The 16,704-nt window shown below is 32.9% G+C and overlaps 1 protein-coding gene across 1 annotated transcript in view; it reads left to right on the top strand.

Moving 5' to 3' along the window:
- Nucleotides 1-16,102, top strand: part of LOC107456725 (phosphate-regulating neutral endopeptidase PHEX) — an 18,596-nt gene extending 2,494 nt beyond the window's left edge. The window contains exons 2-9 of the mRNA XM_043047649.2: nucleotides 2,657-2,772; nucleotides 4,374-4,421; nucleotides 7,107-7,169; nucleotides 8,781-8,942; nucleotides 10,424-10,507; nucleotides 12,264-12,472; nucleotides 14,525-14,719; nucleotides 16,022-16,102. Of these exons, the coding sequence (XP_042903583.1) occupies nucleotides 2,657-2,772; nucleotides 4,374-4,421; nucleotides 7,107-7,169; nucleotides 8,781-8,942; nucleotides 10,424-10,507; nucleotides 12,264-12,472; nucleotides 14,525-14,719; nucleotides 16,022-16,102 (958 nt within the window). The remainder of the gene's footprint in view (nucleotides 1-2,656; nucleotides 2,773-4,373; nucleotides 4,422-7,106; nucleotides 7,170-8,780; nucleotides 8,943-10,423; nucleotides 10,508-12,263; nucleotides 12,473-14,524; nucleotides 14,720-16,021) is intronic.
- The last annotated feature ends 602 nt before the right edge of the window (nucleotides 16,103-16,704 follow it).

The raw sequence follows: 16,704 nt of genomic DNA, 5'->3' as shown, positions 1-16,704 counted from the left end.
GTTTTGTATATATATATATATATATATATATGTATGTCACAGTCAAAGCCCGAAGTCCGGCCACTTCGAGAATTGGCCATAGCTCTCGGCCAAAGTGCGAAATAATTGAAACGATCAATTATTTCGCAATTTGGCCGGCCATTTCGCGAAGTGGCCACGATGTTCCGGCCAAAACGCGATGTGATCATTCAAGAATGCCCGGGCAAATGTAAACCGGGCAGTGGCACTTAACTAGACCTAGTATATATTTCGGACATTTACCAAAGGTCTAGTCATACTAGGCCTAGTTAAATCCCACTGCGCAGTATACATTTGCCCGGTATATCCCACACTGATGTTTTTTAAGGTCAAGTGTCACTTCTCGGTACACATTTACCCGGTATATCCTACACTGATGTTTCTTTTAGGTCAAGTGTCACTTCTCTATACATTTGCCCGGTATACCCTACACTGATACTTTTTTAAGGCTCAGTGCCACTGCCCGGTATATCCTACACTGATGTTTTTTTAAGGTTCAGTGCCACTGCCCAGTATGCATTTGCCCGGTATTTATCTTCTAATCTATCGTCAGTAAAAATATCGAATAAATGTAATCTATCGTCAGTAAGTATTAAAATATCAAATAAATGTAATTATATCCGGCCAATTCCTGAAATCAAGAAAAGATCGGACATTGGCCAGTCAATTTACAGTGTTTTTGGTCAATTCGCGAAATGGCCGATTCGGGCTTTGGCCGTACCATATACACTGGTGTGCAAAACTTAAGCAACAGGTGGTTTTTCGGCCACAGCTCCCCAACAAAGTATAATATAGCTATGAAATTGCAGTATAATATACACGTAATTCAGTCGAAAGATTATTTGTATGCAAGTTTTAGAAATAAAACGTTGTAGGTGATGTAAGTGTACGTAAACCTTGTGGGTTGGCGAGCGCAGGTCAAAGCTGTGATAAAAGGATGAAGAGCATCGTAGTTAAAGACATTCTCTGCAAGTGCAAGTGATTTGTTTTGTGAAACATGTCTTCAAGATATCATTTAGACGACTTTACTCGAGGAAGAATGATTGGGAAGCCTAAGTAAGGGCGTAGTGTGACCAGTGTCACCGAAGAGTTCGAGATCAACAAAAGTGTTGTTTCTCGTGCTTGGAATGCCTTTAAAACTACTGTTACAGCTGTTCGGAAGGTTGGTGGTGGCCGTCCAAGGAAAACAACACCAAGAGATGACCGTTACATTGTCCTCCAGGCGAAAAGAAACCGTTTTCAGTCAGCGAGCGCCATATCTCAGCAACAGCGCACAGCCACAGGACGACAAGTATCAAGATTTACAGTGGCCAGACGCCTCCACTAAGGTGGCTTATTTGCTAGACGTCCTGAACGCTGCATACCTTTAAAAGTTAGCCATCGGCGGCACCGTTCAGAGTGCTGCAGAGAACACGAAACCTGGACACCTCATCAATGGAGTCGCGTCCTCTTCGCAGATGAGAGTCGTTTTAGTGCTACAAGCGATTGTCAACGTCAGTTGATCTGGAGAGAGGTTGGAGCTCGATTTCATCCCAATAATATCACGGAAAGAGATCGTTACGGTGGTCCTGGAGTTGTCGTCTGGGGTGGCAGTATGTTGAACGGGTGGACTGAGCTTCAGATCTTCGACCGAGGTTCTGTAACTGGAGACCGCTACTGCAATGAGGTAATCCTACCCTATGTGCGTCTGTTCGGAGAGGCCATTGGACCAGACTTCATTTTTATGGATGACAATGCCCGGCCACACCGTACTGCTAATGTTCAAGAGCTACTGGAAAGGGAAGATATCACACGAATGGATTGCCCAGCTTACTCTCCAGATCTAAATCCCATAGAGCATGTGTGGGATGCATTTGGGAGACGTCTTGCGACACGACAGTATCCTCCTGGTAACACCAATCAGCTGAAAGATGCGTTAAGGGAGGAATGGAGGCGTTTACCTCAAGAACTCCTGGATAATCTGGTGCTTAGCATGGAGAGACGATGCCAAGCAACAATTACAGTAAGGGGAGGGCATATCCCTTACTAGGGAACATCTGCCAGTTGTACTTACGCTTCTTCAGGCAATCATGTGTAACGCCACTATATGTCAAATAAAGTTCTTTTTTGTTCCATACCCTACTTTAAGCTTTATATTCATTTCTGTGCCATTATTCTTTTACCATCGTTTAAGTACAAAATAATGTACATCATATTCAAATTTCATGTCAATCGGTTGATTTCTTGTAGAGTTATGACAAAAAACGCACTTGTTGCTTAAGTTTAGTATATATATTAATATAATATAAGATAATATATATATAAGTTGTACCAGTATATATATATATATATAGCACAATAAAAACAAAACCGAACTAAAAACGGAAACAAAAAGAAAACGAAAGTAAGTTAATTGTAGATAATATCAAGCGCTAAAGCTGCCTTAAATATGATCACAATAACATAGCACAAAAAAAACAAAGAGAAAACGAAGAAAAGACTCTNAAATATATAAATACAGAGATTAAATAGAAAGCCTGCATTTTGCTACAACTTTAAATATAAAAATAAATAAAATTGTACGTAAAATGCGCAAACATTAAACATTAGCAGTTATATATATATATCAGAATTGTGTTTTTCCTATATTTATTTTTAGGTCATCGAGTACGGGAATTCCATCTGCAAATAAGAGTGCCCCGTACATAATTATGATTGCTGGAATTATTTTACTAACTGGAGCAATACTAGTCGTTTCTCATTTTGTTCTCGGATGTGAGTAAAATATCCAATTTTAATATCGCGTTTTAAATTAAAATTCAAAATGAATGCAAATCTGGACTCAAAATGAAGCAAGGAATTTATTAGACACTTGGTCTTATAATTTTTCATCGTTTTATATTAAAATGAAGGAATAATTAAGTTCTAAATCGAAGAGTGACATGGATGCATTTTATTTAGAATAAATGACTGTTTTGAGTAATTTATTAAAATTTTAAAAAACAAAGAGCAAAATTTTTTTTTGCTTAACAATATTAAGATAGTACTAAATAATGTTTTATATTTAATTAATTTGGAAACCGTCACAGTTTGACTTTTTATATTATTTTATATTATTAGTCATATCATTTTCCATCCAGCCTATCTATAAATCAGTCCTCAACTCCCACGGGAGCTTAAAAGGATTAAATTTAGATAACTTACATGATTTTTTAAACCTTTAGAAGAGCTGAATCAACTGTCGCATTACATAGTAACTAAAACAACAAATGCTATCCACTTTATTTAAAACTCCATTCCCGAAATAAGATCCGAACATTATCCGAAATAAAAACATACATCGCGATCTCAACATAGATTTTTTAGATCATCATATTGCAAAGCTAAAAAACAAATTTTTTGAAAAAACCATAAATTGTGACCCAGCAGGATTCAATGAAATTTTTAATTCTGAAAACTTAAGAGAGGACATAAATCTCAGGCCGATGGCAGCTTACTTTTGTAGTGACGTAACTTTATCCAAAGTACAAAATATTTAATTTCCTTTTAACTCCAATTTGCATTCCAATTACCAGAAAGAGCCACCTTAAAGACAACATCACAAGACGGGCGGGAAAAGGGCCGGTAACGGCTTCAGGCACCCAAATAAATTTTGATGATGATGATGATATGTTGGTGCTTATAACTTACACAGTCGGAACTCGTTACTTCTGTTGCATTCCACCACCTCGTCGAAACAGCACAAGGCTGAGGATGAATAGGAAAAGGGCCGCAAGCAGCCTCAGATGCCCAGATGATTAAATACAGTTCAGTTCAATATGTTTATATAATCAATAATTTAAAAATTCAACTTTTATTACAACGAGTTGTTTTGACCGCTTGAAAATAGGGGCCCATTTTCAAGACTTGTCAGACGTGCATACTTTTGGAGCCAGCGAAGTATTTTTTTTAATCAAGTAACATTCAACCTCTTCAAGTTTTTTGAGGCAATTTATTTAAACTAACACAATGGTTGAAAGGCAAGACAATTGCAGGGCATACCAAGCATCAAGATTGATAGCACAGAGCGGATGTAAAAACATTAAAATTTCTTTGGTAGAAAAATGACTAAAACGAATTAAAAAATTGCATTGCAAGTGTATATAAAATATTTTAAAAAACCGTAAAATTACATACTAATTCGAGTTGTCTTTCTCAAACTTCGGTTGAGCGAATTTGGTCTTAATGCCTATTAAATTAAAATAGTAAGTTCAGAATGTATTTCTCTAGAGCAAGAATGTGCTAAGGGTAAATTTAAGTTTAATGATCTTGGTTAATAAATTATTTCATAAAGTCTAGTTTTTCTTTTTATGTATCGGAACTATTTTAACTTTCAGATAAGGATTTGGACAAAAAAGTCAATTTTCTAAAACAAAATAGAGCAGGTAAGTAAATTTCAAAAATGATTATTATTTTTAAAATATTGTGAATGATTACAGTGCTGCAATAATGATGATTCATTTGATTATAATTCTTGCTATTATTTATGACGATTTATGTAGTTTTTATTGCGTAATTATTTTTCATGACTATTATTATTACTTGTAATTGACAAAATAATTTAAATTAATTTAAAATGGAAATTCCATTCCAATCAAGGTTTAGATTTTATACTCGTAGAAAATTATGAATTGTCCACTTTCATAAATGTTTTAGTTTGCCTATTATCAATATTATAGTCTTATCATCAATATTATCCCCCTATATTAAAGTCTTATCAACAATATCCCCCTATATTAAAGACTTTAATACAGGACTGCCAGGCCTGAAAGCGAGATGGAAAAGAGAAAATACTGGTAGGAGAACTATTTCAAAATTAGTTAATATTTGGGAGCAGTCAATCTATTCTTAACAATAAACAATTCACTGTAATCAATTATTTCTCGGCGAAGAAGCAGTTTAATATCTAAATTTTATTCCTTAAAAACTATTGGTTGTTAGATATTTTTATTATTCCCGAAAAAAAATTAAAAAACGAAATTTATTTGTTACCAGTTTTTACTCTTTTCCGTCTTGATATATATGGGCTTTCAGCCCTGAAGATCAACACCACATCATGATAGTAACATCTGAAGATCACCAAGTAATGATGAAGAGGTAAAAGGCCCCAGCCAAACCAAAGACGAAGACGACTTCCAACTGAGGCTATGTGGCTACTATGCACCTGAGAAGCTCGGGGGTACTACCTCGGGGTGAGGCGAGGCAGTTTGCCACAAAAACCTCTTCTCTCTCTTAAATTTGTTTGTTTAATTTCGCTACTTCCCACTCAGATTTATTATTTAATCCCTGGCGGGGCTGATGCTAAGATAACCACCACATATGAGTATGAGGACTGCCAACTTTCTAGCTTTCTGAGAAAATTTCTCTCAGTGTAGCAAATTATGATTAATGTATGATTCTTATTTAGTAAATTTGATTGAGTTTTCCTTACCATTGCATATGAATGCAAAAGTTCATATAAAAAGCTTTGTCAAAACTCCCCTAACTTTTCAAAAATTTCAGTTTTTGATTGTCCACCATTCAAACAAATATTTTTTCAAAACGCGTAGTTGTTGTCGGTCCTGTTTCACCCGTAGACATGGGTGAAAGCGAGACGGAGAAGAAGAAATGATGGTAGTAAAGCCATTTCAATTTTAACTTGTTTTCGGGATGAGTGACTCTATTCTCTTCTTCAAACTATTCAACAATATTTACTTTTTCCTCAGGAAAGAATCAGTTTTATATATATGCTATAATTGTAAAAATAATCTCGGTAGTAACAGAAATTAATGTTTCCCGAAAAAAGAGCTAGAATGAAATGCCTTTCGTACCAGTTTTTTCTCTTTTCCGTCTTCTCTTTTCCGATATACATAGGCTTTCAGCCCTGACCGTAGACTCAAAAAGGCCGTAAGGCCTCAGACGCACAGTTCCATTACAACGAACCGTAGACTAAAAAATGGGCTATATGAGACAAATCTACATAAAAAAAAGTGGTAGTACATATTTGCTTATGCGAAGTGGATAATTCATTCTATTGCCTACCAATTTAGCTCTGAAAAAGCACTGCTTGTTGAAGACCCAATAATACGTTTTTATACTTCAAATAAAATGTTGCAGACCAAATTTCGCTTGTATTTGCAAACTAAATCTGGCATCCCTGTACTATCACCTTTTTCTTCTTTGTAAAGGGTTACCGCTCATTTAAAGAGACGGGGAAGCAGAATTAGTTATTATTCGAATTGATTTGTTTTGTTTTGTTTATTGTTTATTGGAATTGCATACATGTGAAGACTTTTGTACTCAATAAAGGCTTCTTAATTTTTGTCAAATAGAAGAAAAGATAGCACAATACAGAGAAGGACAGCACGAAGATACATCCAGATTAACAGCGGGATTCGAACCCGCTACTTCCACGCTTTGCACAGCGTTGGGCGGATGATACCGCTCGGACAGGGAGGCCCATAGAATTTTATAGGGAATCTTATTAATTATTTATATCATTTAAATTATTTATAAGTACAACGATCTTACTTGTTGATCAAAATCAATTTAAATCAACTTTGTTAAATAAGGATAAAGATATTAACGTATCCAAAATCTCCCCCCAAAATCAGACGAATTGGCAACTATGAAAACCTTTGCAATTACAATTATTAAGAACTAAAAACTCAATTTTTCAAAAAGAATAATAAGAGTAAGAATTTCTGTTTTAATTTAAACCTAAAAATAACTATCATTTTCTCTAAAGGCTAGTTTGTCTCAATGCTTCACCCAGAAGCTTCCTTGTCTTCTAGGTTAGGTTCAAAATTACAAGGCTACGGAGTTAAACATTGATAACTCAGAATTGGGTTGGCTGTTGCACGACTAATAAAATAAAATTATTCTTTGGCTGATTAAATTATTAAATAGCAATAGTATTAAAGAAATAAAAGTTACTCAGGTTTATAAAATATTGTTTTTTAAAACCATTGTATAATTTTTTTTCTTCCAAAATTATACAAAATATTATTTTTCTCTTCTGGTTATCTTTATTTTAATTATTTTTGATTACATAGCACAAAATGTAATACGATTAAACTTATTTTTTTTAGAATATCTTGTTGACCAAACTTGCGATGAAGAATTTTGCCTCACTAAGGATTGCGTTTCAATGGGTAATCTTTGTTATCATTTAAGTTTCCTAAATATTTTTTTCAGCTCAAATTAGGGTAATATTTTTAGACTATTTTATGAATTAAGAAGATAATTTTTTTATTAGTTTTTAATCTTTTATTAATAATTAGTGTTGATTTGTCAATAAACTATTTGTTTTCAATTCCGACTTCACACAAAGTCAAGTTGGTGTTTTATTGAGAAATAATAGAAAATAAATCATGATAAGGAAATGAAGGAGTGGAAAATACAATCAAAGAATGAAAATGATTTATGCAAATTAAGAAAAAGGCAAAATAAGAAAATAATAATAAGTCAGAATGGAAAAGTGCTAAAAGCAGCTGTAATGAAATTTATCTTATTTAAACAATTTAGAACCACAAATCAAGCAACGAAAAAAAAATATTTCTAAAGACATGTATGTTAGCAAAAACAGCACTACATCAGGAGACACACCGTCTGCTTACACACAGGAGTCTTTATAATCTATACATCTATACATAATAATAAACGCGGCTGTGTGTGTGTGTGTGTGTGACTGTAATCATAATNCCCGCTTCGGTAGCCCAGCGACCTGCACGAGAAGTCGAGCACTTTACGGTAGCACAGTTTAACCAGGACCCATACCGCACACCCTCGGTCCCTGCGCAGACTGATCCAAGTGGGTCACCCACCCGCACACTGACCGCAGCCAGTGATGCTTGACTTCGGTGATCTGCTGGGAACCGTGTCTTAACGATCAGTCCACTGCGGGACGATAAGGAAATGAAGGAGTGGAAAATACAATAAAAGAATGAAAATGATTTATGCAAAGTAAGAAAAAGGCAAAATAAGAAAATAATAATAAGTCAGAATGGAAAGTGCTAAAAGCAGCTGTAATGAAATTTATCTTATTTAAACAATTTAGAAGCACAAATCAAGCAACGAAAAAAAGAAAAATTTCTAAAGATATGTATGTTAGCAAAAACAGCACTTCATCAGGAGACACACCGCCTGCTTACACACAGGAGTCTTTATAATAACAAATAAAGACACAATAATCATAATAAAGACACATTTACCCATTATGGGACCTCGGGGCATAGTCAGTTTTTGGTTTTAACACTGACAACAGAAAGGCTCCTGTGTGTTAGCAGACAGTGTGTCTGATGAAGTACTGTTTTTGCTAACATACATATCTTTAGAAATTTTCCTTTTTTTTGCTTGGTTTGTGCTTCTAACTTTCTAAATTGAGTTTAAAATATTACAGATGTTAAAGATTAAAATTTAAAAAAAAATGGTAGACAAAATTTTATAAAAGCTGGAGCAAACACTTCTCTATAGCCACAAATTCAATTAAAAAAAATTACGATGAGCGATTGCAGTACTGCTTACATATTTACAGAATCATTTATGTTTGAGATAATCACAAATGGTTAATTTCTTTAAAAAACAGAGAGGAATCAAAGAAGTTTTGCTACTACTTTTTTAAACTTTTATTTGAATCGCAGAAATTTTTAAAAAGAGTATTTTTATGTGACCCGCTTGCAATTTGTTAATAAGCAATATTTATTAAATAATGAAATCAGTTCAAATAATGATTCTATATATATTTTTAATTTGTTTGTTTGAAGCCTCACGGATAATGAATTTGATGAATCCAAGAGTGGAACCCTGTGAAGATTTTTATGAATATGCATGTGGAGGATATGCAAAGACTAATTTTGTACCTTTTGGACAAACTGATTACACACCAGCTGAAGAGACCAAACTTGTTATATTTCAGAAGATAAGAAGTAAGAGTTCTATTAAATTTTAATTATGAGCCACAGGAGACTATACGTGTAAAAGGTGGTAGAAACTCAAATCATTTTTCTTTACTTATTATCGCTTTAATTATTTAATTACTACTACCACTATGCAAACAGATCTTCAATTGCCAATATAGTCATAACTATCATAATGAGAATATAATTTAAATAGTACTAAAGTCAAAACGAATGTAAATTTTGTAACATACTTAAATACAAATATAATTAGTGTTTACGATATAGTGTTGCTGCTATGCTTAAAATTTATTACTTATGTTCGCCGTGGCTGAATTTACAGAGACAATGTACAACACTATCTTTATAAATTCAAATTCCTTTGCCACCCCAACTCAGAGGTATTAATATTGTACAGCAAAATGAACATATATAAGGTACATAAAAACTTTACACAAAAGGATTAAAAAAATTTTCTTTTAGAAATTTTTTATATAATTTTAAATAAATAGACAATTGAAGGTCAAAAAATTGAAATAAGTCCGTATACCAGCCTATAAATAAGTAACTAAAGCTTTCACAAATTAAGAACCTAATTTTAAAAATTTTGTATAATTTAAATTCCTTATTTTTCAAAACTGCAGTTAATTGAAGTCAATTATTTGGAAATTTTGAAAGTAATCATTTTTCGTTTGCTTATATGCAAAACGCTAAACAAATTTTGTTAAGAATTTGAAACAAATAATAACTGGGTATTTGTAACTCGAGAAGAAGTGAAATAATTATATCTAGCAGTGCGATTTAAATCAGATTTGATTGGATACCTGTAAGTGACATCACGTGTGTGTGTTTTTGAAATGACAAATGCCAAAATTTTACCTACGATGACATCAATTGCAGGTATCCAATTGAGTAAGCTTAGGAATTGACAATGATTTTACTATTTTTCTACACAAAAATTTTTATGCTTGTTTTTTAAATCTGAAATTAAGAAAAAAATTAAAATTCAGGTGTTCTGACGAATTAATTTTTTTAAATTTTGAGATAAAAAATTAATCTGCAAGTTGCTCTGATGCCATGCTGGAGGATTTCTGATTCTGGACTTATGTTTAAAACCACTACTAGGATAATAATTAAGGAATAGTTTTTTTTAAAAAAAAAGTTCTTTTTGTTTAAATACTTTAGGACATGCTTAAGATAAAGTTTATAAATTTAAAAATGTTTGCATTTCACCTTATTTTCCCATTTAAAACATGATTATTAATTGACATTTTATCATCTCTCTTGCATAGCTTGATCAGTTAATTAAGCAGTCAGTTTAAAAATTTCAAGTTATAAAAAATATATTGTTGATTTTAGGTGCAATGGAAAGCTTTTCAAATGATAAATATTAATTGATCAACTGATAATTATTAATTGACATTTTATCATCTCTCTTGCATAGCTTGATCAGATTATGCAGTAGTCAGTTTAAAACTTTTAAGTTATGAAAAATATTTTGTTGATTTTAGGTGTCATGGAAAGCTCTTCAAATGATGGAAACAGCTCCACACTTCAGAAAATGAGACAAATCTATAGCTCTTGCAGTGATACGGGTATTCTTATGCTTGTACTAACCTTTTAACACTTAAAGGACATTAATGTCATTATAAAATTAAAGCAAAACAACGTCAAGAAATCAAAAATAAAAGTACATAAATGGACATACAATAGTTTCGGTTTTTAAATAAGAACTTTCTTTCAAAACCGAAACTACTAAGCATTATTATCCAAAGGCGACATTATTTTCACAACTAGAAAATAATACTTCTAGTTATAAAAATAGAATAATATATTAAAATATAATAAAAAATATATTTCACTGATAATTTTTAAAATAAATTTCCACTAACAAATATATTCCACACCAAATGCAAGTGTTAGAGGGTATATAGTATGTCCATAAATTTATTTGTTTATGTATTTCTATAAACTTATTTGTGTACTTTATTCATCTTACTTGCTTTTATTTTATTCTACGTAGCACAAAGGGTACCCTATTGTCTTTTTCGGATTTCATGTCATTCGCATACCTAATTATGAAACTATAATTAAGAGGCTTTGTGTAATTCAAGATAAGTTTACAAAAATGAATTCAATTATGATTGGATCCAATTTGGGATCCATGGTAATGCATGGTGGGCCTAAGACGCAAGTATTTATTTAATATTGAAATCCAGGGTTCAGTTCAAGATCCATGGGGGGGGGTAAAGACATAACTATTTAATTGATTGTGAAATCCGTAGTTCAATTCAAGATTTATGGAAACGCATGGTGGGGGTAAGACATAACTATTTAATTAATTGTGAAATCCGTAGTTCAATTCAAGATTTATGGAAACGCATGGTGGGGGTAAGACATAACTATTTAATTGATTGTGAAATCCGTAGTTCAATTCAAGATTTATGGAAACGCATGGTGGGAGTAAGACATTACTATTTAATTGATTGTGAAATCCATAGTTCAATTCAAAATTTACGGAAACGCATGGTGTGTATAAAACACAAATATCTATTAAATAGTGAACTCCAGGATTCAATTCAGGATTGAAGGCAGCTAGTGAGAAATCTGAGATAATTCTTTACGAATAGATGAAAATATATTGTTACTCGAATTTAAATGAAAAATTAAATGCTTTTGATGATTTAATTTCTTTTTTTAATGTACAATAATTGAAATACTTCTTTGATAGTATACCCTCCGATCAGAAAAAAGGCTGCCAATGGGCTGTGTGTAACATTTTCTTTTAAGAATCCTTTGCTGAATACATAAGAAAGCTGAAAAAAGTTGAATTTTGTAAAAAATTTTAAATAATTTATATGTAGTGGTGTGGAAATTTTTTTAAAATCAAACTTGCGAAACAATCTTACATTAAAACATAAACATAAGAGTAGGAAAATAGCAGCCCTGATATTAGTAGCATATACCTGATATTAGGTCATGAGATCACGGCTACTTGTACCACGTAAATGTGAAATAGGAAGTAAAACCGTTTTATTTATTTCTTGTTTACACAGAAAATGGATGGCTGCTATTTCCAAGACTTAATAACAGTCATTTTCTACGCAAGGAAAAAGTCCCGTACATACTTTAGAACTTTTAATAAGCCTTGGATACTTATTTTCTCTTGGACATGAAATGATTTTTACTTCCAGTTTTTTCTTCTTTTTCTCCAGAGCACAAACAGAACTGTAAAAAATTTCTCATAAAAATGAGACACATTGAAATCACATGAAAAACATTATGGTGTATATAATCTAAAAACGTAATTCTTATTATAAATTTCTTTAACTCATTGCATTTGCATTTCAGAGAGGAGGGATGCGTTACAAAGAGATTCCTTCAATGCGTGGCTACTGGAAATGGATATATCTTTGTCTGGTAATCCTAATGAAGTGACACTGAGTTTGGAAACTCCTGGATCGTGGAGAACAATCGTTTCTAAACTGGAAGAGTATCAGATCCACACTCTCTTCAAAGCAACTTTCAAAGGATCTACATCAACACCTATCCAGAAAATCGTAATTATTTGACAATAAAATACGGTTTGTGCTTAGTATTTGGTTCATGAGAAATGGATCAATGATTAGTTGGTTTAACTTTTAACGAAAAAAATAGTAAAAGAAAAAAGCTACATATTGAATTGGGATAATATTCGCTCTTTTCAACACTCATATTTGCAAATTAAGAATTATTAAGAATGCAAATCCCTGCTAATATTCCTTTATGTGGCTTGAATTTGACAAATTTTTTTTATAATATGTAATATAAAAGGGTCGATGATTCGTCTTGCAATCTGCGAAATATGTCAAGAGTGTAGAAAAGTTAAGAAATGTCAAAAAATGGTTTGAAAAACTAAGCAGCTTGGGAATCGCACAACGATATTTACATTTATTATGGGCCGGGATAGTCTGGTTGGTGGGACTTTGGGCCCATGTCCAAGAGGTTGTGAGTTCGGTCCCTGCGGGTCGAAGACTCTCCGTGTAGTAAATGGGGACAGGTGCACACTGAATCTGACGGATCACAAATAACCTCTTGGCTCCTATAACAAATCAATAACCTCTCGGGGTATTGAATTGGAGATTGATCGTTCTCCGGTTCAGGTCAATATTATGATCGGTGGATGAATGAATGGATGTATGAATGGGTCCGTCCTATGAACGGGCCGTGATGTATATGTGGCTGAAGTCGTATTCTTGGCCATAGATGGTGCCACTGAAAACAAGAAATGCACTTTCTGCCTTAAACTTGCTTAGTTTCACCAGGCAAGTTTGCTGGCATTGACAAATGACATTAGGAATAACAACCTCCATTACATTACAAGGCATTGTTTTTTTTAATAATATTTTATTTTGCATTCTAACAATTCAAACAGCTCATCTGAATTGCCTAAAATAATCACAGACAATTTTTAAAGCAGGTGATAAAACATTTTAGTTGATACGTTGCGTCGGAATGGCATAACATACAAAAGTTTCCTAAGACTATTTGGTATATGAAGTCCATTTGACACAACTTGTCCCTGAAACTTTTTATCATGCAGGTCAAAGAACCGAGAAAATAATAAACTAGCTGGGTGGACTTAGCCTTTTCATATCTTTGCCTCTTATTTACATAGGAGGAACTGTTTGAGAATAGGAAGAACTGTTTGAAAAGTGATGAAACGCAATTGAAAAAAATTATAATATTTGGCTACTCAATAAAATATCAATATTTGTATAATATTTTGCAATAGATCTTCTTTTACATATATAACTGGATCTATTACAAATTAGCCCAATAAAAGAAACAAGGGAACTTCTGGATCAAGCATTGAGTCAAACTTGCCTTCATGGAAGACTTTTTGATGGAACTAACTCGCATTTGCGTTTCATAGAAAGGAAAAGCACAAAAAACTTCACGCGGCTAGTCTGACAGCAAGAGAATTCTAGTCCATGATCCGCCTACCCCTGAGTATATTTTGCATCAGCTTTGTGATCATTGCAAGCCGGGAACAGAATTCCTATCAACCAACCACAACTGGGATTTGAACCTGAGTCACCTTATTGGGAGGCAAATACTTTATTCCCTTGGCCACCATAGTTCTATAATGGACCTTTGAGAGCATCGTGTAACTTTGTTGAAAAAGTATGACCTTTTACTCCACTGGTAGTGAGTTCGATCCTGGCAGCAAACCGGTGTGTTAGCAACCGGTATGTATACGCAGAAAGGAACGCGTTAAATCTGTTATGGCTGAAAATCCTCTAGTTAATTGTAGTGTGGAAGTTTCTGGAGAGGAGTACTAGAACTGGCACTGTCCACGTCGTCTGACGAGATTCAAAATTACGCTGCATTAATGGCATGGCTAATAAGAAATAGAGCCCTTAAAAATAAGCCCATGTGTTTAGCAATGGTTGTTTGGTGAGTAATGTAATGAGTATAAAATATCTGCTACAAAAAATTTCTTTCCCGTTCTAAAACAGAAAGCAAACAGCTAAGTATTTTTTATTATATGTCATGTTATTTGTATATTCAATACACTATATTTTATTCAATGTAATATTCTTGAAAATAACATATGTATTGATTTTCAGATAGTTGACTGTTCATTGGATCTATTTCCATCAGATGTTTATTTAGAGCCCAGTAGGGAGAATCTTTATAAGTTGACTTTGTACAAAGAAACAATAGATGGTGTTCTCACTCTTCTGTTGATGGAAGATTCAGAAAAACAAGTGTTTATTGAAGAAGTTCTGCAAATGGAGACAAACATTGTCAGAGCTATTCAGGTTTAAAAAATATCCTAATATTTTTTTCTGTTGACAGAAAAAGATTTATTATTGTACTTAAAGGTACTTGTATAAAATCCAGTCGATAATTTTTCTTGAACCAAAAAAAACGGCGCTGAACAACACTAATTTTCGACTGAAATGGAAAACTCAATACCAAATGCGAGGTTGTTAGTTTGATAAAACATCAAAGTAAGAAATATGCAACAACCCAAATAACAACCGTATAACCGTGTGCTACCAAAGTTCTAACAAACATTATGTTATAAGACATGAATTTCAACATTATTTTTAAAAATAACGTTTGGTTTTAATCCTGATGAAGTACGTATTGAGAACAATGTGAAATGATTTAGTGCCATTTTGGCAAGATTTAGGTCAACTATTCTTGTGGAAAGGATTTTACTCAAGTGCTTCTATTTTTTATTAGTCATTGATAATATGTTGGATGCTTAAAAAATAAGCGTGGTAAACTTAAATCAGGTAGAGGGAGGAAGCTGAACAACTTGAATAAAGCATAATTATGACATAAAAATGGACAATAAATCACAAATAATGGCGCAAAAAATTTTCAGAAAAATGTTCCTATTTTAATTATTTTACTACTTCATCTCTTCATCAGTCATCGCTGGGATTCGAACCCGGTTCACCTCATTGATCCAAAGTCCAAAAGGGGAAAACATTTTTATCAAACAAGTAACAACACAACAACAAGTTTTTTAACAATAAGTAAGCGCCTTACTCGAACTTTCCCAATACATACTTGGAGTTCGAATTTGGAAATTTTTATTTGCATTTTTTCAAAATATTGTTTTTCTCATTCTCATATTTGATTATTCTCGTGATTTTTATACAATTTTATGAACAACAATTGACTTAACTTTCTTAATACGTGAGACTTATAAATTACAGTTTAAGCTTTTAATAATTTACAGTAAAAGACAGACTTTTAGGGTATTTTTGGATCAATAAAAATATTGCAAAATATTTTATAGAAAGGTAGAAAGTTAAAAACTTAAGTATCCGAAATTTTTGGTCATTTAGCAACATTTTAAAAGCCTTGCCACGAGAGAGCTGAAATGAAGTGGCGTTTCTTAAGATTTTAAAACATTTACATGTAGTGGTATGATATTTTTAACATGATGATTTAAAACATTTACATGAAGATAATTTTAAATCAAATTTAAAAAACAATGACTCATATATTAAAATGAAAATTGAACTACCACTAGAAGAAAATTTTCCAAAAAGCATAGAAAATTGGCAGTTGTGTGCTAATATGTTTTCTGAATAATTTTGCAGGCTTCGGAACCTGCAACTAACAACAGACTTACAGATGAAGAAGCAAGTATAACTCTCACTTATTTATTTANATCGATATAAATATCACATAAATACTTCCTCTTACAGGGGTTAATATCAGCGTTGAACAATCCTACGACATAATTAGCAGACATCTGTCCAAATATTTAACCTAAACAATCTAACATACTGCAGAAAATAGGGTTTCCCCCATAAGTCATTTAAGTATATTCCATAAGTCCTCCCTTTAAGAGTCAGAGTTGTGATGAATTATAGGATAGAGGATTCGTCTCCTATTGGGATGTCCCAGGTTCGAATCCCAGCGATGTTTTTTTGTTGCGAAATAGGACCCCGGCTTATAAATGGATCTTGGATAGGAATTATTTTGGGTCATCGGGTTAATCGTGGGATGTTTCACAGGTTTTTAAAATTAAATGTGGGTTAGTTCCATAAAACAATCCTGCGCAAAGGCCAGTTTATTTGGATGTTTGATCTAGGCGTCTTCTTGGTTGGGTAAAATGTTATAAGGCATTGGAGTTAAAACATTGATTAAATTAAACTCACAAAATGGGTCGTTTTTTAACGCCTGTAATCTATGCCTATATTATAATATTATATACATATAATAAAATGTAGAATTTGTGTGTGTGTAAGTCTGCTTGCCGAATTGTGGGTATAACGTA

The sequence above is a fragment of the Parasteatoda tepidariorum genome, chromosome 4, assembly GCF_043381705.1.
Source record: "Parasteatoda tepidariorum isolate YZ-2023 chromosome 4, CAS_Ptep_4.0, whole genome shotgun sequence".
Classification (NCBI taxonomy): domain Eukaryota; kingdom Metazoa; phylum Arthropoda; class Arachnida; order Araneae; family Theridiidae; genus Parasteatoda; species Parasteatoda tepidariorum.
This window is presented reverse-complemented; position numbering and strand designations above follow the sequence as displayed.